The 26033-nt window shown below is 41.6% G+C and overlaps 1 protein-coding gene across 1 annotated transcript; it reads right to left on the reverse strand.

The window, feature by feature from the left end:
- Positions 1 to 1084: 1084 nt before the first annotated feature.
- Positions 1085 to 25201, reverse strand: LOC108784257 (epithelial chloride channel protein-like). Its single transcript, XM_018553013.1, has 14 exons — positions 25046 to 25201; positions 23063 to 23203; positions 21991 to 22141; positions 21337 to 21445; positions 20370 to 20547; positions 14983 to 15207; positions 13125 to 13352; positions 11006 to 11183; positions 10413 to 10519; positions 9097 to 9318; positions 8605 to 8875; positions 6548 to 6712; positions 4982 to 5209; positions 1085 to 1506 (listed from the first exon to the last, which is right to left on the reverse strand). Exons 1-14 carry the CDS (start codon positions 25199 to 25201, stop codon positions 1085 to 1087), a joined length of 2781 nt encoding a protein of 926 aa, XP_018408515.1.
- Between the last annotated feature and the right edge of the window lie 832 nt (positions 25202 to 26033).

Raw genomic sequence — 26033 nt, forward strand, 5'->3', positions numbered from 1 at the left:
GGACGGGGGAGGGGGCGGGTACAGCTGGCTCTGCCTCTAGATAGGCAGAGCCAGCTGTCACTCACGCAGCTGGGCGGGTCCAGACATAATTGTCGGGATCTGTTTCCGCTGCAGTGTCTCGGTACAGCTCGCGGTATACTGAGCTTAGGGTGACGGGAGGACGCTAGTTTGTGTCCTCCCGTTTCCCTTCGGAGAACTATGGGGAAAAGCCCTAACCCCATAGTTCTCCTTTTAAGCACTAGCTTTGGAATGCTTAGTGTTGTATCTTATCACCACTCCTTTGTGCTGAAGAGATATTATATTACTTGATTGCCTTGCTTGTTGTTGATCGACCCAGATTGACCTGACTACTATATTGTCTGCTCCCTGTCCATGACCCCTGCCTGTATCTGGCTACTCTCTTACATGCCACCAGCCCAGGACCTCTGCCTGGACCTGACTACTCTTCTGCCTAATGTTTCGTGTACGGTTTCCACGCGGTCCTGAGGGCCTTGAAAAAAGAAAGGTGCTTCTAAGTGGGGGGCCCAGGATACAGTTCACAAATACAAGGTACAGTGAGAGTGGGAAAAGAGTCCAAAAAGAGTTTATTTATTAATTCATATTGAGTTAATGTTAAAGCAAGGCTAAAACCCAAATACAAATGACATAGATTTCACATAAATAAAATAATAGCGTCCCTGGTAATCATGTGTGACGACATTTAAAAATAACATTTAAATAATTTAAAATTGTGTTAAATATTAAAATTAACCTCAAATAATGAAAAAAGTACCGTACATTTCGAACAAAAAAAATGTTTTCCCTATGTTATGCTAGAAAACATTTATTTTTACCCATATTTTTGGTATTTGGGCTTCTTTTGTGCTCTTTCACTATTGGTTGATGCTCTTGTTGGACATTGTATTATTTTTATTATTCTTATTATTCAGGATTTCAACAGTGCTTTTTTATGGTTAAAACTGACAAACATATCATCACTTCCCTACTCGATCCAAAACTAAAAAAAACAAAAAACATTTTGGCTTGAATAAAGGTTTAACTCACAGACATTTTTTTTTATATAGAGGTTCATTTTGGCTTTGGTTCAGTCTGTTGTTTGTCCTGGAGTGGTACACTTTGGGGAGGGTTTAGGTGGACATGTAGGAGGTTGTTTTGGGGGGATTGTTGGGTCACATTCCTGGATGAATTTCACAGTGGTGCAGGTTTTAGGATTGGGAGTGGAACATTTAGTGATTGGCTGAGCAGTGGATCCTGGAGTTATAGGGGGTAAAAAAGCAGCTTGAGCTATGTTAGATGTGGCTGATTCCTGGAGGTTTTTATCAATCGCAATCAAAGCAAAGTACAAGACTGTCCCATTTGCAGTATCAAGCATTTGATTAAGTTGAAATTCTTCTCTTGTTCCAGCTGGGCTTGGAGTAACACTGGAAATATCCATCAGGGTGGATCCTTTAAAGTTGTCCCTGAGTTCTTTAATATTCTTGTTCATCCCTAATTTATAACTCTGAGCTGAAAAAAGATGAACACGCTATGATTAAATATTCACAACCACGCCTAAAGTATTTTTATTTTATAAATGCACTGATAGTCAATATACAGCTAAATGTTCTGCCATATAAGTATTCCCATCATATGCCACTTTGGTTGAACCCCAATTTGTCATAATTTTATCTCATCCCAGACCTGGTACCTTGGGCTTCATAGCGTATAAAACCTCAAGCACATATTGATGAAGACAATACTCTTATTTCCTTTGACAGGTGAAAACTCAAGTTTACATTACCTAATACTTATTATTTAGATACCTGGAACTATGGCATGCTTTTCACACCCCGTTTGGTGCAATGCAGCTGGAGGTGCAAACCTCTAGAATAGAACCTCTCATGCATAATGAGTCTTTGGCCAAGCATCTATCCACAATCTACAAAGCTCTCCAACCCAATATACTCATAGGCCTTCTCTAGTGATGGCTCTTGGATGCTCCAAGTCTTGACTCAGAAGACTGGAAAGACATATGGGGTTATCTGCTAACAAATCTAGCCTCAGAGAGGGATAGATTGATCCAATTCAAGATCCTCCACAGAATGTATCGGTCACCAGGTAGTATACATGGGATGTACCCTCATTCTTCATCACATTGCTGGAGATACTGGTATGAGAAAGCTGATTTCATCCATATGCTATGGACATGCTTGGCTATCCAAGTGTACTGGCATGTGATACAATATTTTGTTGCATCCATAACTACCACTGTGATCCCTATGACAGTCGAGGTCTGTCTTTTGGCTTTGGAGGGTTCGATGGCTCCAACTCGTATTTCAGAAATGTTTTTAGTCTTCTGTTGTTTTATCCAAGAGAAGCCATCATTCTTAAGTGGAAAGCCCCAGTGGCCCCCTCAGATTTCTGGAGGTCACTGGTCAACTTGACCCTACCGTATTATAAGGCTACCTATGAATTCAGGGGGTGTGTAGCTAAATTTTACACAGTTTGGGATCTTTGGATGTCCTTGAACCTTACCACTGGTTAACTACACAGCAGAGTTTTGAGGAGTGAGGTTGCTAGGGGGGTTTTCTATGAGGGATCTCTCTGTTTCACTGTACTGTACCTCTGACATTCTGTGTGTGGAGTGGAAGTGTTTTGCAATTTTTATTTATATACTACTTGTACCTATGCAGAATGTTATCCTTTCTTGTACCATGTTAAGGTGTATCATAGGGTGGGCGGCACAGAGCTGACTGACTTCTCTTTTCGGGTTTTGTTTTTCTTGTTTTTACCACCTTCATTGCCTCTTGTTTGGGTTTTTAATTTTTGTTCCTTGTGATGTTTAGCCAGGGGTATGCCTCATATGGCTTTGTCTTGTATTACATTATTAAACCTGTTTAATAAAGAGAATTTCTCCAAAAAAAAAAAAAATTACATTTTGTTAAATTAGATTTGAATACCTGTTGGACTGCAAGGCTGGCTTGAAATTCACTCACAGTATTTATATAATTAAATGTATTAAAATAGTGTGTAAATAAAAAATCCAGTCCTCTTTCCCAGACTCTGCTTTGCTGGGGTTGCGTATGTATTTGATAGTAACTGATTTAAAGTGCAGATAACTATTAAGGGTTAGATCCTTTGACAGCTTTTTATTGGTGTCCTCATTTACGATCCTTGCTTACTTCTTGTCCAAATTAATTCCATTTTATTTGATAGTAAATTAGGAGAAATGCCCCCAGTGAGGACACAGGCAGCGAGTATTCTAGAAGTGAGGAATCTTTAGAACCTCTGTCAGGATTTTATTGCTCTCTGTGCCGGCATGAGGGAGATTTCCATTCCCAGTAAGATACACAGCGTGGATCACGGAGGAACAAGGAAAGGGGGATATTCGACTTGGAGGACATGCTGGGGTTGTTTTTCAAAAGATAACTGTATCCTTTTACCTGCGCATCAACCACCTATAACATCAAGTGTGCTGTGCTAAAATTTATTACCCTTAGAGCATGTATCAGGTGTATGCATTGTGCATCAATGACCTATAACAGTGATGGCAAACCTTTTTGAACCCGAGTGCCCAAACTGCGACGCAAAATCTATTTATTTATCTCAAAGTAAAATCCTGCAAAGCCCACTAAAAGGTATTGCACAGCCCCCCTGTGACTCCTTGGTGGGCTGTGCATAATCTATCCTGGGCCCTGCCAGCACAGTGCTCCTGCCTTACACGGAAAGCCCAGCCTTCACTGCTGCCTCGACGTCTCCTCCATCGCGGTCTCTGCCTTTGCCTCAGTCTTGCCTCATCTCCCCGTCTCCGCACCCTGTCTCATGCCGCTCCGTCTCTCGATCTCACTCTGTCTCCGCCCCCTGTCTCATGCAGCTCCGTCCCCGTCTCATAACCTTGGCTCGCGTGCCAGCAGAAAGGGCCTTGCGTGCCATAGGTTCGCCACCACTGACCTATACCATCAAGTGTGCAGGACACTTGATGGTGATTGATGCATAGTGCATACACCTGATACATACTCTAAAGGTGCCCATACACTGCACGATTCTCGTACGAGAATCGCGGGAAATCCCGCGATCCTACGAGCATCGTGCAGTGTGAATGAAGACGTGCGACCGTTTCTACTGTACGGTGGCACGTCTTTTGTCTAAGGAGCATGCTAGAAAACCAGCCGAAAATCCTACGATTTTCGGCTGGTTTGAACGGTGCTCGGGAGACAAATGCCGAACGGGCCGGTGTGCGCACGCGCACACTGCCCGTTCAGCATTGCAGTCATCGGAAGCCCGCCCCTCAGGGGGGCGGGGTTGCGATGATCGCAAGTACGATCTGCCTGTCCAAGATGGGCAGATCGTACGTTTTTTTTTTTTAGGTACTTTACAACCATCGCAAGACTAAGGTCTTGTGGTGTATGGCCACCTTAAGGGTTAATACCCTTTTAACACTTGATACATACTCTAAGGGCCAATACCTTTTAGCACAGCACATGTGATGTTATAGGTGGTTGATGCGCAGTGTGTACACTTGATACAAATTTAGGGGTTAATACCTTTTAGCACAGCACATGTGATGTTATAGGTGGTTGATGCGCAGTGTGTACACTTGATACAAATTTAGGGGTTAATACCTTTTAGCACAGCACATGTGATGTTATAGGTGGTTGATGCGCAGTGTGTACACTTGATACAAATTTAGGGGTTAATACCTTTTAGCACAGCTGCACAATCCACGCGGGGAGGTTTGTTATCCTAAAGCGCAGATCATTATTGGATTCAACCATCACACCGAACACAACTGCTCTGGGATAAAAAGGACATAAGGCAAATTAAGCCTGGTCCTCTTATAGATATCCAGATACTGAGCATTGAAATAAATGCGCTTCTTATACTCCTAAATGTTCATGTCAATAAAGTAGGTAACAGCCACCATACCTAGCACCTACAGCTGTTTTAGTTATTGGCCCATAAACAAAAGACTAGTAAATCACCATTAAAGAAAGAAACATACCAGTTCCCCAATCCAGATCATCCCCAGTCGCGGTCCATGATAAGACAACTCTGTTTTCTTTAATCTGAGCTTCCAGGTCTGTAATTTTTGATGGTGGATAGATGTATTTGCCTGCATCAGCTACGGCAGACACCACGAAAGAGCTTCCAGTTATGGCTCTTTTGAAGCTTCCTACTGCAGGTAGAACCGCATCACCCAGAGGATCTGATGGTTTCATAACAACTTTACCTGTAACAATTATGAATGTAGCAAATACTGAAAACCACAAATTAATTTTACGAAACTATCAGACGTCCAGCCTGCTGGCTTCTCTGCACAACTCTGCTTGAGGAAATGTGAATGCTCTCAGATTGCCTGAAACCTCATTAACACTTTACTATATTGTGACTATCACTAGACAAGCTCACATACAGGTGAAACTCGAATAATTAGAATATGGTGCAAAGTTCATTTATTTCACTAATGCAACTTAAAAGGTGAAACTAATATATGAGATAAGACTCATTACATGCAAAGCAAGATAGTTCAAGCCGTGATTTATCATAATTGTGATGATTATGGCTTACAGCTCATGAAAACCCCAAGAACCCCAAATCCACAACCTCAAAAAAGTAGATTATTACATGCAATCAATAAAACAAGGATTGTACAGAGAACAATATCGGACCTCTGAAAAGTACAAGCATGCATATGTACTCAGTACTTGGTTTGGACCCCTTTTGCAGCACTTACTGCAATTACTGCCATTACTTTTGCACTATATTCTAATTATTCGAGTTTCACCTGTATTGTACTTGATACTTATTCTGTTATTTGTATGGATAAAAAAATATAAATATTTCTTGAGAAAAAAAAATCCTCCCTCCACCAAACTGTCCCAAACCAGTAGCTTCTTCCCCTCAATCCACACTATTATAAGGAGCTCAATTATATTTTCTCCTCTATCATTCTTCCCTTTTATGTTTATCATCCTCTCTGGGCTTTATGTCTGTGTTTTTTCTTTTCACTGTCCTCTCTTGCTTTGGCATTCTCTTTTTTTTCTGCTTTAAAAGAGAACTATGGGGTAAATGTTTTCCCCCATAGTTGTCTTTAGGGTCACGGGAGGACATATACTAACCTCCACCCGTGACCAAAGCTCAGTAGTGAGCGGATCGGTGCATGTCTCTGCTCACTTCCCGATCGATAGAGCCGACCTGTGACTGTTTCATTGTCACAGGTTGGCTTTAACTATGAGGATGAATGGAAATCACTCACCTCATAGATCTCCTTTAAATTCTTCTTGAACATAACTTACTTACTATAACTTGGCATGTTTTTATGGTTTTTTTGCCAGCTTTATATATCAATAAGGTCCATGTTATAAGTTCAATTATCCAGTCTTGTACCAGATCCAACAGCTAGTGGTTTGTTGATCACCAAAAAAAGGTTATAATAATTTTTTTGTTTAAGTAAGCATAAATATGAACCAAGCCTTATTATTTTTAGATCCCATCTGCACACTTAGTATGGAGAGTCTTTGCTTTTTTTTTTTTCTTCTTAACTTTATAATTGCGACAAATGTCTCACCATTTTCCACGAAGCCTCGTAAGTAGAAAGCACGGCCTCTGGGATGCGTCAGCCTGCATTCACCTTCTTCCCCTTCCACCCGTACTTTCACATTGTATCTCCCATTTACAGGGAATGTAAAAAAATACTTGGAGTAGATGCCGTCATTCTTTGCTATATCAGCACCTTTGCAACAAAAGATGACAGAATCGTAAGCCAGACATGCACCCCAAATGCAGGAAAGGAACGAAAACAAGAAACAATGGAAACATGGCCTATAATTCTAATCTACCGGAATACACTTCAGCTGTGTCATCTGTGCTGTACATGATACCGTATACATGATAAGGACAGCTTGCCATTGACTGCATACCTGAGCTTTGGAAGCTTGTGGAAGCCAGTGGTTCAACTATACTTCTCTTAAAGCAAACCTACCAATCATTATAAACCTTTTAAACCAAAATCCCATCCTTGATAGCACAGGTATTACCTTTGTTAACCAGAAAACTCTGTTCTCTGTCCCCTTTGATTTAAAGTAAGTATATCAAAATACATTTGTTTAGCTTTGGATAGAGTAGGTGAAGGTTAAGGCACCCTGTGAGGGTTTTTTTGTGTTCTCTGTGTCCCATGTCCCATTGGGGACTTTTCCCTTCACTTTCTGTTCTATGGACACAACAGGAAGTAAGATGAGATATCTTCAAGACTGGGGGATATGCCCTCTCAGTTCCCCAGTGGAAGATTTATTTTCATTTCCTGTGACTTTTTTGGCTTCTGGCCTAAGCTAAGCGCTTAGCAAGTTTCTTCCCCCCACCCAATAATCAGTGGCCATTAAGAACATTAAAAGAACACTGGGGTAAGTGTTTTTCCCCATAGCTTTTTTTAGGGTCATGAGAGAACATACAGTATACTAACCTCCTACCGTGACCTAAAGCTCAGTATATCGTGGGCAATGCTGAGAGCGCCGCAGCCAGGACGGATCCTGACAATACTGTCGAGATCCACCCAGCCGTGTGAGTGACAGCTGGCTCTGCCTATCTAGAGAGCTCCTCCACTCAGCGGTGGAGGATCGGAGAGGGAAGCGGGGGAATCCCTGCAGGGTGCGGTGACTGACAGTCACCGCTCCCTGCAGGGAGACGATTGGGAAGTGAGCAGCTTGGCGGCATGTTTCTGCTCTCTTCCCGATCCATAGAGCCGACCTGTGACAGCTTCTTTGTCACAGGTCGGCTCTAACTATGAGGGTGAGAGGAAATAATTCACCTCATAGTTCTCCTTTAAGGCACCCTGTGAGGTTTTTTTTGTGTGCTCTCTGTGTCCCATTGGGGAAATTTTCCCTTCACTTTCTGTCTTATGGACACAACAGCAGGAAGCAAGATGAGATCCCTTCAAGACGGGGGGATTTATTTTCATTTCCTGTTCCCGTGACTTTTTTAACTTCTGGCCTAAGCTAAGCCCTTATCAAGTGTCCAACCCCCCCCCCCCATCCCCCCCCCAATAACATCAGTGGTCATTAAGAGCATTAAGTGGCTGGGGGAAGACAGAAAGGAAATACTAAAGAGTATCACATGTATAAAAATTTGCTTGGGCAGCTGATAATACACAATATGCTAGGTGCACATTTCATCTTACGGGAAGATTGCTGTTAAAATGAATGTTCTGGTGACAGGGTCTCTTTTGGGCAGCCTATCTATTATAAACAGGCTGCTACTGAACCTCAACAGATTAAAAATAATACTTTTTTAATCAATACAATATTGAATTACATGTTCAGCTTTACTGTTCAGTGGGGAGCCATCCACAATAAATGGCACCCCAATGCACCGCATATAGAGCAAGTGTGTTGCCAAGTGTTGTGTTAATGCGCAGATTTTAGCGCACACCGCCACAATATGAAGCTGTGAATGGTCCCTCAGTGCCCAATTTCTACTGTCCGTTGCATTCAGTAAAATCTGAAAGGCGGCCTGGGCCAAAATGACAATTTACTGTGAAGAAACAAATGGTAAATACCGAAAAATGTAAAAATATGAACAAAATGTGATCAAATGGCTGAGTGAACCTATGTATAAAGACATAGAAATTACCTGCTCCATTGTCCAGAAGTTCAAGTAAAGTAAGGCTGCCTTCTTCTGAACTGATTTTAGCGGTGACCCTTGCCCCTTTAACTGGCAGTAGACCTTGGCTTACTGTTGCATACACAATCATGGGCGTGGGGTAATTATTTGTGTCCTTGTTCATGTAAACGTCTACAGTGATCGGTGGCACGTTTGCATTTCCAGCTTTGGATGTCACTACCAGACCTAAGACCTGACTGTATGTAATTGTATTGCACAGGACATAGGACCAGACTCCAATCTGCAAATAGACAAAGGGGATTTGTTAAAGAACCAAGGTACTCAGCAAAAACCCAATAATAATAATACTTAGGGATGCACCGATACCAAATGACAATGCAAACTGTTTATAAATAGAGCCCTTACTGTCCCAGTACTTAGTAAAAATTCAGCTTTTTTTTTCTTCTAATAAAAGTTATTTCTGAATAACATAATAAAAGTAATAAAACAGGGAAATAGTACCATGGCCGATTCAGGGATCTTCAGCCTGCTTAGGTGGGCAGAGTTATGGATAGTGATGTTGTCTGTAGAATATACATTTCCTGCTGGATCTATTAAGTTGATATTCGGTGCAGCAGACTGCCAGGTAACAGTGAAGAATGTCTCCCCACCCACTGTACTGTCTATGAGGACAGTGCCATTCAAGCAGTCACCTGGATTCACAATGAAACTGTTGCTTTCTAGCTGTAACATAAAAAGGAAATAAACATGATCTATTATCCATAACAGAGCAGCACATTCAAATCCACTTTAGGACCAGAGCAATGTGTGCTTTTCAGTGCAGTATGAGTTTGGCTACTAATATTTTTCTTCTGTAAGAGATTCATCTGAATCAATACCTTTTATCAGGGCCGCCATCAGGGGGGTACGTCCGATACTCATGTAAGGGGCCCAGGCAGCCTGAGGGCCCACCCTGGACCCTTACCTGAGTATCAGCCGACGGTGACAGGCCAGGAGGTGGCTGGGCCCCCTACAGCGCCAGAGGAGGCTTGGCCGGGGGAGGGGGCGGTATGCTGGCTCGCGGTATACTGAGCTTTGGGTGACGGGAGGACGCTAGTTTGTGTCCTCCCGTTCCCCTCAGGAGAACAAAGCCCTAACCCCATAGTTCTCTTTTAAAGACTGTGAAATTCATACCCGACACCATTAAAAAACCCGATGGATGCCATTGCAGCTTTGAGCTTGTGTAAACACTTTGATGGCCAGAATAGCAATCAAGCAATATAGGACAGGTCCAGTATTCCTCGGTCATTTCAGAACCCACCCTACAATTAGGGTTTTTTATCCGGTCAGGAGTGCGATAGGTGTGTAAATATTTTGAACTACTGTAGGTCCAGTATTAACCCTCTTCATATTCCAGCACTGCCCTGTTCTCTGGTGGTCCCAGTGCTACTCTGGGTTGCAACTCCCTTCCTGGTAGTCCAGGGCTGCAAGGATCCGACCCCTGCCCTGAGTTCACAAAAAAATTATGCAGATAACTTTGCAACGTAATAATTTGGCGCCATTTTGTGTATTATTGACGATCTAGTCACTGAAAAACAAACAAATACAACCAGAGCAAATACAAGTACTACACAAAACATGTGGGAAACATAATGAAGGGGTAGTGGGTGCGCTCCAGCGGTCTACCCAACCTAGAGTTGGGCTCTATACCTAACATTAAACACTGATTTGACAAATCATACCCCACAACTAGATGTTCCTAACCTTTTAGATGCCGCCTTCGATTTTTCTTCTCCATTATTGCACACTAGTAACCAGTACTGAAAAATTGACATTACCTGACTAACCCTCCCAGCGAATTCCCCATTTTCATTTGAGATTCCAATAAAGGCATCAATGAGATCATTCAACTGAAGATTATCTGTCGAAAAGTATTTCAAACCACCTGAAAAGATATATTTGTACAATTAATATTATTATTTGTCATTATGTTTTTTTTGGGTCATATTGTTGCTTACATTACCATTGTATAAAGCCTGGTATCAGACTTGTTGATAATATTCTTCAGCCTCCAATAATAGAAAATAAAACAAAGGCTTAATGGATCAAAATTAATTTGGAAGACATTTTTGTTGCCCGTTCTAAGGGAATGAGGAAGCGAGCAGTAAAATGTGACCAGCATTGTGTGTACTTGTACCTTCTTGGAGCAGACACAATCTGTCCACCATGGCATCATGACAAAAAAGGCACACACAGTGCCAACACAATCACATTTCTTTTAATGAATCAAGAATCCTATTGGTTGCTGTAACTTTTCATTTCCACTCCATTTTCTGTAACTCTTCTGTCACTAGTAATAACAGATGTCTAGTATATATTTCCAGTTCCCACAAATCATGCCTGAACACAGGATTTCTGATCTACCTCTCACCTGTCATATGAGCGATCTCCTCCAAATCCTTTGCCGCAGTAGAGCTCAAAGCAATTACATGAATAATGGCTCCACTGTTTCTAATGTCAGGAAAACACAGCTTTGATTTAATATCACTTCCATCTGCCAGAAACAGGATTTCAGTTCCATCTACGGATCCATAAAGTTTTTTGTTCACCTGGATGACAGCAAATGTTAATGTTAATGTTAATTCTTGCATACTGTAAAAGAACACCAAACTCAAGGGCTGGTGCCCACCTAGGCGATTTATCATGCGGATTTAGTTGCGCGATATCACGCAAAACACAGATTCGCATTCATGTCAATGGAGGCTGTTCACACCTTTGCATTGCATCACACTGGCAAAATCGCCTGTCGCGCAAAAAAGTGCAGGCGCTATTTTCTGGCGGTTGTTGCGTGTTTTTGGTCCCATTGACATCTCTATGCATTGAAAATCGTGTGATTTTCAAAGCTAAATCTTGCAAAAAAACATGCGACAAGCACGCAAAAACAGTTCAGTCGCCTAGGTGTGAACTTGGCCCGAGGCCCGGTGCAGACCTCCGCGATCCCGGATGGCGTGTCCCGGGATGGCGTGGTCCTGCACAATGCAGGCAGCAATTGCTGCGCGGCCCCATTGGTTTCAATGAGGTGACATCGACGCGGCAATCGCAGAAAAAAGGTACATGTACCTTTTTTTGCGATACGCGACACGCAGCTGTTTTAGCCGTGATCGTGTTCGGAAGCATGGGCGGAATCATTGCGGGAAACCGCGCAATCCACCCTGTGTGACTGGGGTGCCATAAGAAAATAACCCACAGCCCGATCGGTGCACACCTAGGCATCTCCTGACCGCGCGGCTACCCACGTGGAATCGTGCACGATTGCCACATGGTGAGGTGTCGCCTAGCTGTGCACCATCCCTGAAGGTAAAGCTGAAATCCAGACACAATGTTGCAACAATGTTTTTCCTGCCACATGATCTGGGTTTCTGTCCTTCCAGTCCTGAGATGTACACAGCCCTGATAAACAGCACAGCTGGCCTGGTGACCGGACTTTTCTTTAGTGCAGTTAAGTAATACTACTAGGTCACCAGCCTGCCCCCAACCTGTGACTGGGCCATAAGGGAGAAGCAGCAGACTGATGAGCTCATCTTCTAGCTTTCTCCCCCTTGTCAGCTTATGTGCATTAAGCACATTGGATTGGTTCCTAGTTATGTTCCTTCCTCTTTCAGAGGTTTACCAAAGGCTGATACTAAGTCAAATTCAAGTACTTTGACTAGTTAGATTTAAAATGAAACTTAATTATTTTTTAATATATTATGTAACTAATGCATTAGTGGTTTCCATATTTGGCTGGTGTTCATCTTTAAAGAATAAATGCACCTTTTATATCCAATAAAGTGTAAGCAGGACGTCACATAGTACCGTGTTTCCCCGAAAGTAAGACCTACCCCGAAAATAAGACCTAAGGGTTCTGAGAGTCCCCTGTATGCCTGTATGCCTTTGTACGTGTGCATTGCGGTGCCTTTTCTTTATTTGATACCTATTTTTTATTACTTTGATACCTATATTGTTACTATAGGCTGCAGTGCATTGCAAAATATTATAGCATATCAGAACTATGCTATTTTTTAGGAGCACATTGGTGTGAACTGAATCTATAGGACACAAGGCTAGTTACCTTGTTCTTGCATTGGCTCTAAACTGTGCAACCCAGTGCTGCTAAACCCTAAAGCTGGACATACACTAATACATTTATATTGTTCAGCCTGAGGGCTTAACAGCGTAGATGGACGAATATTCCCTGCTGGCTATTGTATTCTGACAACCAACACCCGCTGTTGGCAGAAAACTGTAGCTCATTGGATGCAGTCACTGTTCAGTGGACAATTTTCCACCCGGCTCCTTTGACAAAAGTTAATCGACTTTGGTTGAGCCGGCAAGGTCACACACTGTTAGAATTTCCGATGCTTCCTATAATTTGCTCCATATGAAGTGATTCAAGTCGTCCTTAGGTAATGTAAATAAGATTGGGCTTTGAGCTTGGCATCACTCTGAAAAATGATGTGATAAGCAGAGTATACTGATGAATAAAGCAAAAAAGGACAAATCCATTTTACCTTAAAAGCCATTTGAATAGCAGAGCAGAAGTCTGATCCATATTGTGAAGCTGCAGTTGGAAGAAATGTCTTCAGTTTGTCACGGTCTGCGTCATTATTGATTTGTCTGAGCTCAGACAGGGTGAATGGGTACGATGAGAATTCAACAAGGCCAACGTAAGTTCCAGGAGCGATCGCCTCAGTGAGAAATATGTCTGCTGCTTGGTGGACTCGCCACAGACGATTGTTCTGCAGATGGAAAATAAGACAGGAATTCAACTGAACAAGCCACATGAGGTCTGGAGGCAATGTGCTCTCATTCCTCCTTCTAGGAGTCTCCAAAGAGGACACTTGTCATAAAAGAAACATGCCGGCTTTTGACATGATGATGCTACCTGTCTGGCTACCCCCAGGGCCGGATTTCCCACAAGGCCAAACCGAGGCCCGGCCTCGGGGCAGCAGGGAGTAGAGGGGCAGCAGGGGTGTGGAATTCCTATCTCCCAACGCCTGGGACATGCAGTTCTGGGCGCTGGGCGGGTAGTTGTTTTCTACACTTAGCTCTGCTTTGGGCAAGCAGGGCTAAATGTACAGCGAGGAAGCCGCCGCTTGTTTTGTACAATTGATCTAGGTGATGTTACCGAGTTCACTTGTATGCAACCTGCATACAGGAGGGTGCATCGAGGAACCTGGCCTTGGGGCAGCAGAGAGAGTAAATCCGGCCCTGGCTACCCCAGTGTGCCTTTGCTTTAATATTTTCAATCACTGACCTGAAACAAGCATGCACATATCTCCTAGCCTAAATTATGACCTCTAGGTCAGTACAGTGGGGAGCGTTTAGAACATCGGTCATGTTTTTTTTGCTGTCTGTCTTCCTGTCATGGTGACCCTGGCGTCACTAGGACAGGAGGTGAGAGGAAATATTTCCAAAGGAGCCATAGACAGCAATCACAAAATAAAGTGTTTAACCCTTTGCTACTGAAAACTAAACAAAAAGAAAGTTTTGGCTGGTTTTTGATAAAATTGGTATGGCAGGTAAGGGTAGATAGTCCCTTAGCCCAAACTTGGCTTCCTGTCTCTTAACCATAGAAAATAACCATTAGCTCGCATTTTCTTGCTTTCCTTTGCAGCCGAAAGTATCCTACATAGAGGAACAGACTCCACAACTGACATCAATTGCATTTACTTCAGCTTTGAAAGAAAGAGGAATTATTTGCATACCAAGACACATACATTGTAATTTATTTTGTTTCTGGTATACAGTAGTGGCCCTTAAACCACACTTAGATGTATTATGCGTCAGAAGCATTTTGCACATTTTCAAGCGTTTGTATATGCATTCGTCCATTGACCGCAATGCCTCTCAAGCTATCTTCAAGTGGCATGTAAACATTTGCAAAACGTGCAAAAAAAGCAGAAACCGCACGTACGTGCAGAAACGATGACGCCCTTGTGTGAACGGGGCCTAAAACGCCTTTGCGTTAGAGTGTAGTATTGTGATATGTCACTTGCACTCTTTACAGCGATTGGACCTTGAATAATGGTTGTGGTGCTCGTAGTGATTGCTCGGATGGCATCGTGTTTCCCAAAATCGTAGAAGACGATTCTGGCATTATGGCACTATGTCGCCCTGAAGAAGGGACCCTGCGTGGCCCTGAAACGTTGGCTAAATGACGCTTGTGACATGTTTCTTCAATTAATAAGTATAAGAATCTAATCCTTTTTGAATGAGTGTTGGTGATCTCTGTCCTCTTAGCTGTTGAGTGGACTATAGATTGCTGGAAGTCATTTCTAAAAGTTGTCATTAACAGTTCAGCTCTGCAGATCATTTTGCTATTCGATCAACTACCAATTTTATAAAACTGCGCGTTATGATACATACAGAAGCCATGCTTTCAGAGGCATCTAGCAGGAGAGTGATCACTCTTTCTCTGTGGCGCAGAAGAGAGAAGACCGGCTCGGGAAGGTTGACATCATCCCTTGGAAGTGACAGGTTGATATCACTGGAATCCCTAATAATGTCCCATGTACTATGACAGTCACACATCCGATTCTGCATTGTGGGAGCTTCCATGCTGTGAGTGTCTTCAGTGCAGAATTCAGATACCTGAAAAGGAAGCAGTTTTCTTTTAATTTAATTTCTATCTTTTCCAATGTTTATTAACAAGATGCAAGAGTGCCAATTTTCAAAACCCAATAAAGGTAATCAATACATCACGCCTTTTATATCAGAATCATATGTGGAAAGTCAATGAACAATATATTAAATTCCAGAACCTATAGGAAACAATCCGCGATAGTGGCTTTTGGTCTTATTACAGTAAACTGCTGACATGTGATATCTCATTCACATAACTCACATCTGTCTCTCTTGCTCTCATTTGGAACCAAACCTCTCTGTCCCTCTTTCTTCCTTAGTTGTCCCTCTTTTTGTCTGATGTACAGATATCTATAAAAAGGTTTACCTACCATAAGTGCAAGTATGCACTAAAACCTTCATCCCATCCCTTTATTATCTTGTTTGCTATAAAAAAAATTAATGAAAAGTAATGGTGAAAAACAACAATTCTGGTTTTATCAGTCATTTTTGGCTTATAATTTCTTTATGGTTTGCAGTACTGGCATGGCAGAAGGTGTGTCTATTGAAATACTTTGTGCTGGAAGGTGTCCCTCTTTCTAATCTCAGCAAGTTGGGATAACTTTGTAGGGTAAAGCAAAACAAATGGCAAATGTTTGCCATTTGTTTTGCTTGACTGATTTGGTGCAGTGACGCATGGGGGGCCTCAGCTGACGTTGTGATGTGCGGGGTCCCTTGTGCGTCCCTGTGCCTTTTAATGGAGGTTGGGCTTCCTCCTGACAAACCTGCACCCAATTTGATCTTTTGCCACATGTGCTCCATGATGGAGACTCTCATAGTTTAGAGTTAGGACCGCACTATATAGAGGTGCCTTGGCGCGGCTGTGCGTGGCTGTGCGGCTTTCACATTTTCTGCAGAAGATGTGTATCTTAACCTCTGTTTTTAACCTTAGCGTTGAGACAAAACATTTTTGCATGCTGGCTGGTGAGTGTGCTGACTGGTGAGTTTTTGCTGTTGTACTTTGAAGGGTAGTCCCCCTTTTCCTCCACCCCCTGCTGGGCCGGCATCTTGCCTCTTCAACCCCGATAATTCTAAGGTAGCCATTCATTGTTATGGAGCTTCCAAGTGTGAGCTCACAAGTGCATAGGCGGGCCTGGTGAGGAACATTGTGACAAGCAGCTGTGCAATCCAATCAGCGTTACCTGGCTGGATCGTATACAGGTAAGTACAAGGCTAGGAAGGGGTAATAATAATTGACGCTCATTTTTATTAAAAAAAGCCTTAGTGTATGTACTTTTTTTAAACTACAATATATGTATTTGTTTTGTCTGTCAAATTATTTAAGGGAAAGAATACTCACTCTCAAAAGTTATTAATACTATAAAAATACTGACAACTTTAAAAAAAACAACTCTGACTAAAACTTTTGTTGGAGGGAGATAGCTAGGTAAGAACATCTGTCATTTTTTTATTTGCTTTTTCTGTCTTCCTGTTCTTATGACCCCTATATTCCCCTTATTCCCCTTAATATCAACATATTATATTAAGGTGAAATAAAGAAAAACTGTAGTATTAATTTTGACAACAAGGTGGTGGTAGAGTCGTTGCCTTAAATCTATTAATCCCATGAGGTAGATTGCAGATATGTAAACCTTTTCATAGTATCAGATAACATTGGATAATTATAATGGGCAGAAAGGTGGTTCAGTGGTTTGCACTGTGATCATGCTGAAATCCTGGCTTTGCATGTTTAAAAAGACATGCTACCTTTATGTTGTATGCAACTGATGCGAACGGCCCTGTGTTCTCGGTACAATACAATCCTAATGAATAAAATAGTAATATACTATAATACAAGTATATGATGCATACTATGTAGTGAAATAAATTATTCTAATATTTAACGGACATTAGAGCTTCATTGTGAACATGGTGTGTTCATGTACAAAGGACAATGAAGCATTTCCATACCTCCCAACCTTCTGAGTTGAGAAAGAGGGACACCTTCCAGCACAATGTATTTAGGCAATGGACACACCCCTGCAATGCCCCCCCTTAGTTATATATAGGCAATGCACGCTCCCTACCATGCCTCCAGTTCTATATTAAGTCAATGGATGCACCCCTGCCATGCCCCCAGTTATATACCGTATACGCAATGGATATACCCCCTGCCACACCCCCAGTTATTTATAGGCAATGGATACACCCCTTCCATGCCCCCCATGTATACGTAGGCAATGGATACAGCCATGCTATGCCCACAGTTATATATAGCCAATGGACACACCCCTGCCATGTCCTCAGTTATATATAGACAATGGACACACCCCTTGCCAACCCCCAGTTATATATAGGCAATGCATGCACCCCTACCACCCCCCCCCCTTAGTTTTATATAGGCAATGGACACCCCCCATGTTGTATATAGGCAATATATACACCCCTGCCATGCCCCCCAGTTATATATATATATAGACAATGGATATGCCTCTAGTTATATATAAGCAATGGATGCGCCACTGCTACGTCCCCCCTCCCTAAGTTATATATAGGCAATTGACTCACCTACAGTTATATATAGGCAATGGACACATCCCTGCCGTGCCCCCAGTTATATATAGGCATTACATACACCCCTTCCATGCCCCCAGTTATGCAGAACATTAAGAATTTATATAGCAAAAATTATTGGTTAAACCCAGACATTTTTTGTTCCTTTATTTTTTTCTTTATATTGGCTTTTTGAAATAGCAAACAAGATAATTGAGAGATAAGATTAATGCTTTAGTGCAGAATAACACTTTTGTTGGGTAAATAGAACCTTTTCATAGATATCTGCACATCTGACCAAAAAAAGGGACAACTGAGGAGGAAAAGGGGACAGAGGAATTTGGTTCCAAATAATGGACAATTCCTCCAAACGACAGACAGTTGGGAGGTATGCACGTACACCTAGCAGCCAATCAGGTTGCTTCACTTACAATATGAAATCGGATTGGCTGCTCCGGGAAAGTTCTGCGGTTTTCGTTGGTACAGTTTTTATATTAGCATGCAAGGTACATCTGTCAGCTGTGACATACTGTATAGTTATCTGAGATGTGTGCAGAAGGTTAGTGGGTAAATGAGTCACTGAAATTGTATTTGCTGACTGTAAACGTCTATAGGTTAGATTTTTCGATAAGTTACTCTTTAGCAGAGCGAGGGGTACTAAAAGTATATCTGGCACAATACACAGTGAAAAAAAAATTAAATATAAAGTACTAGTTCAGTAAATATGTCTGATGTCCGTTTTTTTTTAAAGAAACGGAAGCAGAAACCAGATTTGCTGCTTTTAGCCAGCAGTCCTGTGTACACTGAGGGGAAAGAATAGTTAATAAGGACAGGGCCCCATAATAAAATCACTGTTCGCCTCTCTGACTCTATTATTTCCATCTTAAAGTGCACCTGTTATCAGCAAACTGAGTAAAAAATAACCTCCCATCTGCATCTCTAGGATAGTTTAGTCCACACTGCACATATCCTGTACAAATATAAGCTTTTATCAAAGTAGATAACTGCATATTGCTATACTGATAGGTATGCCCCCATGTGACAGAATTTGGGGCTGGTCATTGGTTGCTCAGAAACGGAACACTGCATTGTGAAAGGCCAGGGGAAGCATGCATAAGCACTGTAGGTTTTCCAGGGGGCTAGAAAACATATCTTGGTGGCAGATAGAACCACATTTTTGGAAAGCCAGGGGTGGTTGGGGGTGGGGGTGTTTTATATTTCAATTGAAGATTTGAAAGGTTTACCATTTTCGAAAAAAGGCTAATTCCAATCATGTGACCAGTGCCTTAACAGTGATTCTGTGTTTTATGGGCAAGTAGAAGATTACTGTTTAAGGCATATTCCACAATTTCCCCCCAAAAAAGAAAAAATGCACCCATATTACTAAAAGAAAAAAATGTGTCTTTATTATTTTTTGCATTGGAGCTTGCAAAGCATTGCAATCATGATCAGTGAATCACGGGTGCTACTGAGATCCTGCAGACTCTTCCCCCAGGCTCAGGTCCATACTAAAGTATGGACCTTCGTTTATAGAGCCGGAGGAAGTAATCAATGGATTATGAGTCACTGTACTTTTACTCCATTGAGAACTATGAGCCCCTCTGTTGCAGTGGCAGATACAACTTGTAGTTTTTTTCATTCACAGATCCTGTAATATAATGACATGGCTGTGCGGCATCATCTATGGCCATAATGTGGAATTACATTACATTCGACCTGAAAAGAAAATATACTAAGAAGGTTGCATCTATATGCACAGATTAAACATTTACAGAAATTCACAGGGCAAATGGCTCTGTGAATTGGTTATAAATATTATTCAATGGGTCCCATTGCAATCCTGACCGTTTTTTACCCTCCAATATCGGGTGGGTGCCAAAGTGACCGCAGATGCCTCTGCAGATCAATGAGCAAGTAGTAGAAAGTCACCCACACTCTAACTTGATTCTCAGTCAATATTTTATTGACCTTGGTCGTGTCACATTGTAAAAGCAACGTTTCTATTACTTTAAATATACCCCTTAGGGTGGCCATACACATTACAGTCTGATTGTGCAATACCTGTACAATCTCCTTTAAATTTACCAAAACTATATAAAATGAGGAGAAACCTTACCATTCAATGTTTATCCAAATAGGCCGGCTCTTGCGCAACATAGTGGTGATTGTACAGTCAGATTGATTAGTATATGGTCAGCTTGTGATGAATAAATTTTACTAATCACACTCAACCCTTCCATTTCTCTTAGCTGTTCTTAAATGTCATAGGTGGTTAGACATAATCGCAAATTTAAATTAAAAAGAGTTTCTGTAATCAATTCTATGAATTCAGTCTTTCCTCCTACCTACAGAGCCTTGCTCACCAAATAAACCACTCCGTCTACAAACTGTGACCACTGTGCACAGGGTGGATGCCTGTGAATGTGGGGTGCAGCACTGGTTTTCCATTGCCTAAAGTAGGAGCTATGTAGGAGTCATAAGCCAGGATGAGAAACTCTTTTCATACCTTGCCCCTTGATGGGATCCTCCCTACTGGGCTTAGTTGGATGAACATGTAAAACCCCAGGTAAAACATCCACCTGTCCAGTTACCCAATGTATATGTCCGAAGGAAAGACTGCAAACAGTCATGGTACTCACAGAGTTCAGACCAGGGAAATACATGATAGATTCTGTAGCAATCTGATTCCTCTCCGGGAAGAAAGTGCAACGTTGATCATACAGACCAGTATCAGCATCTAAGGTACACATCTTAGTTAAACAGGAATCTTCTACATGCTCCGGAACTCTATAAATACCACTAATATTGACCGAACACCTGCAATTTAAAAAAAAAAAATCACAAGTTACCAGGGTTATTTATTACTTGTGTATTCTATTGTATTTGTAACGTGACTTCTAATTGCAGATTCAAGAAGAAACTATAAATACGCAAGCCGCTGTCTCTCAGGCAGACCATGTATAATCACATTACAGAGTGGCTTCTCCTGTACTTTTCATAAATGATTTCATTAATATATACAAGCCTGGACAAATCTTCCCAAAATCTAGGAGTCTGTGCCAAAAGACATAATAATACAGTTTTCTTAAACCTCCCACCCCTTCCCCATATCAGCCATTTACACATTCGGGCATGGAGGCTCGATATGGCACTATACCTGTTTGCAGTAAGCCATAGTGGTATTCATTAAATACTATACAACCTTGCAGAAAGGCATAGTGGTATTTATTAAACTCTATTTCCCCTTCACAGTGGTATTCATTAAACACTATTCCACCAATGATGGCACTAGTGGAAAAGTGTATAGGGTTGGGGAAAGGGGCAAGGGGGACACCACCCCTGGCTCTAGTCTCATTGTTGGTGGTATAATGTTTAAAGCGAACCTGTGCCCAGATCGTGCACACTAAAGTGTTTACATATTCTGAAAAAGCAATGAACGTACTTTTAAACAAGTCCTCGTTCACCTCTGTATCTATAAGCATTGTGGGGAAATGTATTTTAAAATGTCAAAACACAGCATTCTATTTTTCTGTGAGAACAGATGTATTTGGATGCATTTGTGTAATCCTTTCCCTGCATCTCTTAGGAAATTAGATGAAAACATACCGTGTTGCCTCTACTTGAAGGTCTGGAGAAATATAGAAGGGCTGGTCAGTGTTATACTCCTCAAAGACTCCCCAACGAAGTCGGGCCCATTCTCGGACGAATAACTTTCCTAAAATTGTGAAATTATTGATGAGATACTCAGGGGAGAATAGATGCTTAGCAAACATGTCAAGATGGGTTCACATTCATGTCATACTGTAGTCTTTAAATGGTAATTCAATTTATAAAAACAAATACATATAAGATATATTAAAGCTATGTACTCTTTAGAATTTTAAAGTATTTATCTAGTTCAATCTGTAGATTTGGTTTCCAAAAACTGTAAAAAAAAATATTAACTTGGCTTCCTTGTTTGGTTATACCTCACAGAACTGGAATACAGAATCACTCCCCTTCTTCTGAAATGTAATTTCCTGCTCATGTAATTGGAAAGGGAAAGATAAATCCTGAATGGTTTCATGTTAGGACACTTCATCAGAGGATCATACATAGATTTGGGCACAGGGCCACCATTTTCCCATCTCTGCACACTTCAGACTGGTAGTTAATAAAATCTGCTGTACATTATATTCTGGCATACTTATTTTCTTAGCTGTAGCAGTAGCTTTTCCAGTGGGAAGAGCCAACTGCTATCAAAATAAGAGTTTTGCTCACCTTTTGGTCCATACACTGAAATCAGATCCTCATTCATCAGGAAGTTTGGAGTCAGATGAATAAATCTTCCTTGTTCTCTGCAGCCCCCATACTGCCTTGTGTAAGGGCCATCTCCAATATTTAATAATGTGTTGGCAATTATAACATGCGCCTGGTAAAATAGAATAAAGTGGATATCCCATAAATGTGTTTATAACGTAAACAATTACTGTCTGCTTTAGATGCTAACCTGATTTGGCCTATTGGAAATTAGACATGTAAGCTGCGAAAAAATTTGGTTCGGTTCGGATATTTCGTTATTTCGGGATTCGGATCCGAAATTCAATTCGGTTCGGATTTGGACAAAATCTGAATTTCGAATATTCGTTGCAAGTAAAACAGAAAACCATATATAGATATTAATATTAAAGCTGAATTCTCCTAGACCCGAATGGCATTCGGGATGCAAATTTCCGAATTGCATTCGGGAGCACCTGAATGCCATTCGGGTCTAGGAGCCTCAGCTTTAGTAATATATGTGTATACTGAACACAAATTTTTGTTACGGCATGTGAATTTTCTGGCCAATCAGATGGCTCCCATGATGGCTCCCATGTTGCCTTAACGAAAATTCGTGTTCAGACCCATTCGGAAAGTTTGAAAGTTTGGTACTAGTAGTACTGCCATTGCTCCTTTTCAAGTGATAGGCACGCCCATCCTTGATATAAATAAAGGGGCAAAAAAATATAAACCAAGTTCTAATGTAGGTTACTACTTGCTTATTTGCTATATGCAGTCTTCATCAAATGCCTGGTTCCTCTTAAAATTCAGATAATCCAATCATTCATCTATAAGCATACACTGGACTTGGCAACAGAGCAGCCTTGGTAACGGTTGCTGCTCCCCACCCAAACATTGAATCATCATACGAGGAATGCACCATTCCTCTTGTCAAGTCCTGTAAGTTCCCATACATGCATGCGTGCCTACAAACCAGGTTATACTAGTTTGTCCCTTTTTTTTATATCTGTAGAAGGAAGTATGGTTTAATTTCTGTCTCATCCTTCTGCACAGTGTTGCATCAGTATCTTACCGTCTCATATTTTTCTCTGCTACGAGTGCCATAAGTGGCTTTTTGTGACCAGGTTAAAGGAATTAAGATTTTGATACTTCTGATAAAAAGTCTTTGTTTAGTTGCGTTAAATAAATCCTGCGTAGCTTCCTTTATCATTAACTATAAAAAACAAGAGAAAACATTGTAACAAATTAGTACAGAGACAGAGCAAAGAGCAAATCCATTGTACAATTAGACACAGCAACCAAATGGTTTTCATGTTTCGGCTGCTGCAATCCAAGCAATGAGTGATTGATTCTCATGGGTTACTGAATATTACTCTTAATGTTATTAAATAAAGGGTCGGATTTTGGCAGATCCTGGAGAGTTAAACCACCTGACAATGTCTTATATCTCTTGGGGAACCTGGTGGATTGACCTCTGTGTTAACTGCATGGGTCTAAACACCTTGTGCGGCTATTATGAGGGGTTTCAAATAGAGGTGCACCAAAATGAACCGAAACTGAACCAAAAATACAATGTGAGGCCGAAACCGAAAATAATATTTTTTTCTAACCTTTTTAACTTTACTGCTGGGGGCTTCGGGGAAGAGAGCTCTGTCTATTTTGACAGCTGACTCCTCCCCCTCACCGCAGGCTCCTGTGACACCCACACCGCTCTCCATCCTGATCGGTCAGAGGTGACTGAGGGGGGCGGTGCAGCAGGAGAGCTCGGCTTCCTGTCACACTGCCGATGACAGTGATCTCCTTCCCCCCTCGGCCTTCTCTGACTTTTTCTCTCCTCCCGCTGGACGCTGCGCTGTGTCAGAGGGGACATAGAGCAGCGCACAGCGGGGAGGAGAGAAACTAGAGATGCACCACAATTTCGGCCAAAAGATGGCACTTTCGACCGATGTGTTTCGGAGGCCAAAATTTTGGTGCATCCCTAGTTTTCAATAGGAGGCTGCAGCCAGCCCTCCTGTACTGGGCCGAGTCTTTATCAGGTCAGCAGGTGAGGTTCAACCCATCCCAAGACACTGTGGGGAAGGTTGCCTGGTTACAGGAATATTTGGTCAATGACTCTGTGCCTTGTGTCCATATAAGGTCAATGACATCAGCACAAGCATCCCACCCCTTTGTGCATGTAATACCTTGCAAATCTGTCAATGATCCTTGTTTGGGCACTTCCTGTTATGGGCTGACAATTGTCTCCCAACTGTACTCCTAAATTCTCACCCTGTCACATTCACCCATGTTTGGGACTGCAGCTGATAGTGTTGGCACACATTCAACAGACATTATTGTTATACAAAGGATCCCAGTGCTGCATGGCAGGACTGCTATCCACGAAGCCACTGTGCTACCCAACTAAGCCTAGCAATGTCCCTTTCAGAAAGCTAGTGAGGAGCAATAATATGTAGCCAACACTGGAGCAAGTGTAGAAAGGAAGTGGCTGAGAAAGGCAGGGGAAGCACTGAGATGCAAAAAGTGTAAAACAATTGTATTTTATATATAAAAAAATAATAAAAACACAGCAATTATTTATAATACACAGTGCTTAGTAAACCAAATGTAATCAGGTTAGTGTTTAAATCTACTTTAAGAGATGTAGAGTTGTAACAGTTCTCACTTGTAGCTCTGGTGCTTATAAAGGAACATCTGGGTTTATCTAATAATCTGATCCCTTCACAGAGCTCCCCTGCTGCTCCCTTTGTCTGTTGAAGCCCTCAAATGCTCTGTACATTTGTGTATACGGCCTTATCTCCTTATTCCCAGAATGCAGTGCTCATGACCCCAGGCAAAAACACTGTCATGTGGGGAATGGGAGAATGTCATTAACGCTATGATATTTTGAAATGGAGCTTACATGGGTATTAGGACCCATGGCTTCAAGAGACAAAGATTGCTGGCGACATGCAGGGAAGGTGAGCATCAATGGGTGGGGTAGCTTGCAAGAGAGGGCAAAGTGACAGATCCTCTTTAAGATACAGTTACCGATTTTTAGAGTGTACAATGCTCTTACCTTGACTTTTTCTATCATTGTTTCATTTTCGGGTACTGCAGGGTGGATTGCAATCACAATGTCATCATATCCTCCATCAGTAACCTTCACCATAGAACATATGGCAGGGGAGAAGAAATAAAATCCCAGTAACACCAACACAGGCCAGTCTGCCATCCTGTGACACGTTCACCCAGCTTCTGTCCTCAGTTATGTGTGATTTCTGATATGCTATGAAAACTTTTAATAGATCTTTATAGGATTTTATTGCTCCATGTTTCAGGCTATTGGTGGACATCACAATCCAAAGCAGCTATGTACATTTATAATACAGGCAATCATGGCTGAGTCAGACTGTCAACAGAGCAATTAGACCATGAAAATAGAACCAGTGCAAAGCTGTAGATATACGCAAACAACCAACTTCATGTTGTTTTTTTTACAAAGATCCTGTTCTCATGGTTTCTTTGTTGGCGCTCAACTGCACACCATTTGAGGTTCAAGTGACCACGCCATATAGCCATTTTCTTAGAAAAAACACAATTTGTCAAGTTTGTAGGTTCTGTGTGTAGACAATTCACCTTTTCAGTGTGCCATACCTTTCAACTTTCTGAGATGAAAAAGATAGACACCTTCCAGCACAAATGTTTAGATTGTGAGCTCTCATGGGCATTACCATCTTGTCTTGTATTGTAATTGTAATGTCTTCCCCACATTGTAAAGCGCTGCTCAAACTGTTGGCACTATATACATTCTGTATAATAATAACAATGTATTTAGGCAATGGACACCTTGGACGCCTCCAGTTATGTCGAGCCATTAAGAATTTATATGCCAAAATGATTGGTTAAACCCAGATGTTCCTTTATAAGCACCAGAGCTACAAGTGAGAACTGTTGCAACTCTCCATCTCTTAAAGCAGATTTAAACACTAACCTGACAACATTTGGTTTACTAAGCACTGCGTATTATAAACAATTGCTGTGTTTTTATTATTTATATATATATA

The sequence above is a fragment of the Nanorana parkeri genome, unplaced genomic scaffold (genome assembly GCF_000935625.1).
Source record: "Nanorana parkeri isolate BGI_ZX_2015 unplaced genomic scaffold, ASM93562v1 scaffold106, whole genome shotgun sequence".
Classification (NCBI taxonomy): domain Eukaryota; kingdom Metazoa; phylum Chordata; class Amphibia; order Anura; family Dicroglossidae; genus Nanorana; species Nanorana parkeri.

Coding starts and splice junctions, on each gene's coding strand:
- LOC108784257 (XM_018553013.1), bottom strand. CDS start 25,201: ATGGCAGACTGGCCTGTGTTGGTGTTACTGGGATTTTATTTCTTCTCC. Junction 23,204..25,045: donor CAATGATAGAAAAAGTCAAG/GTAAGAGCATTG, acceptor TGTTTTTTATAG/TTAATGATAAAGGAAGCTAC. Junction 8,876..9,096: donor AGATCCCTGAATCGGCCATG/GTACTATTTCCC, acceptor GTCTATTTGCAG/ATTGGAGTCTGGTCCTATGT.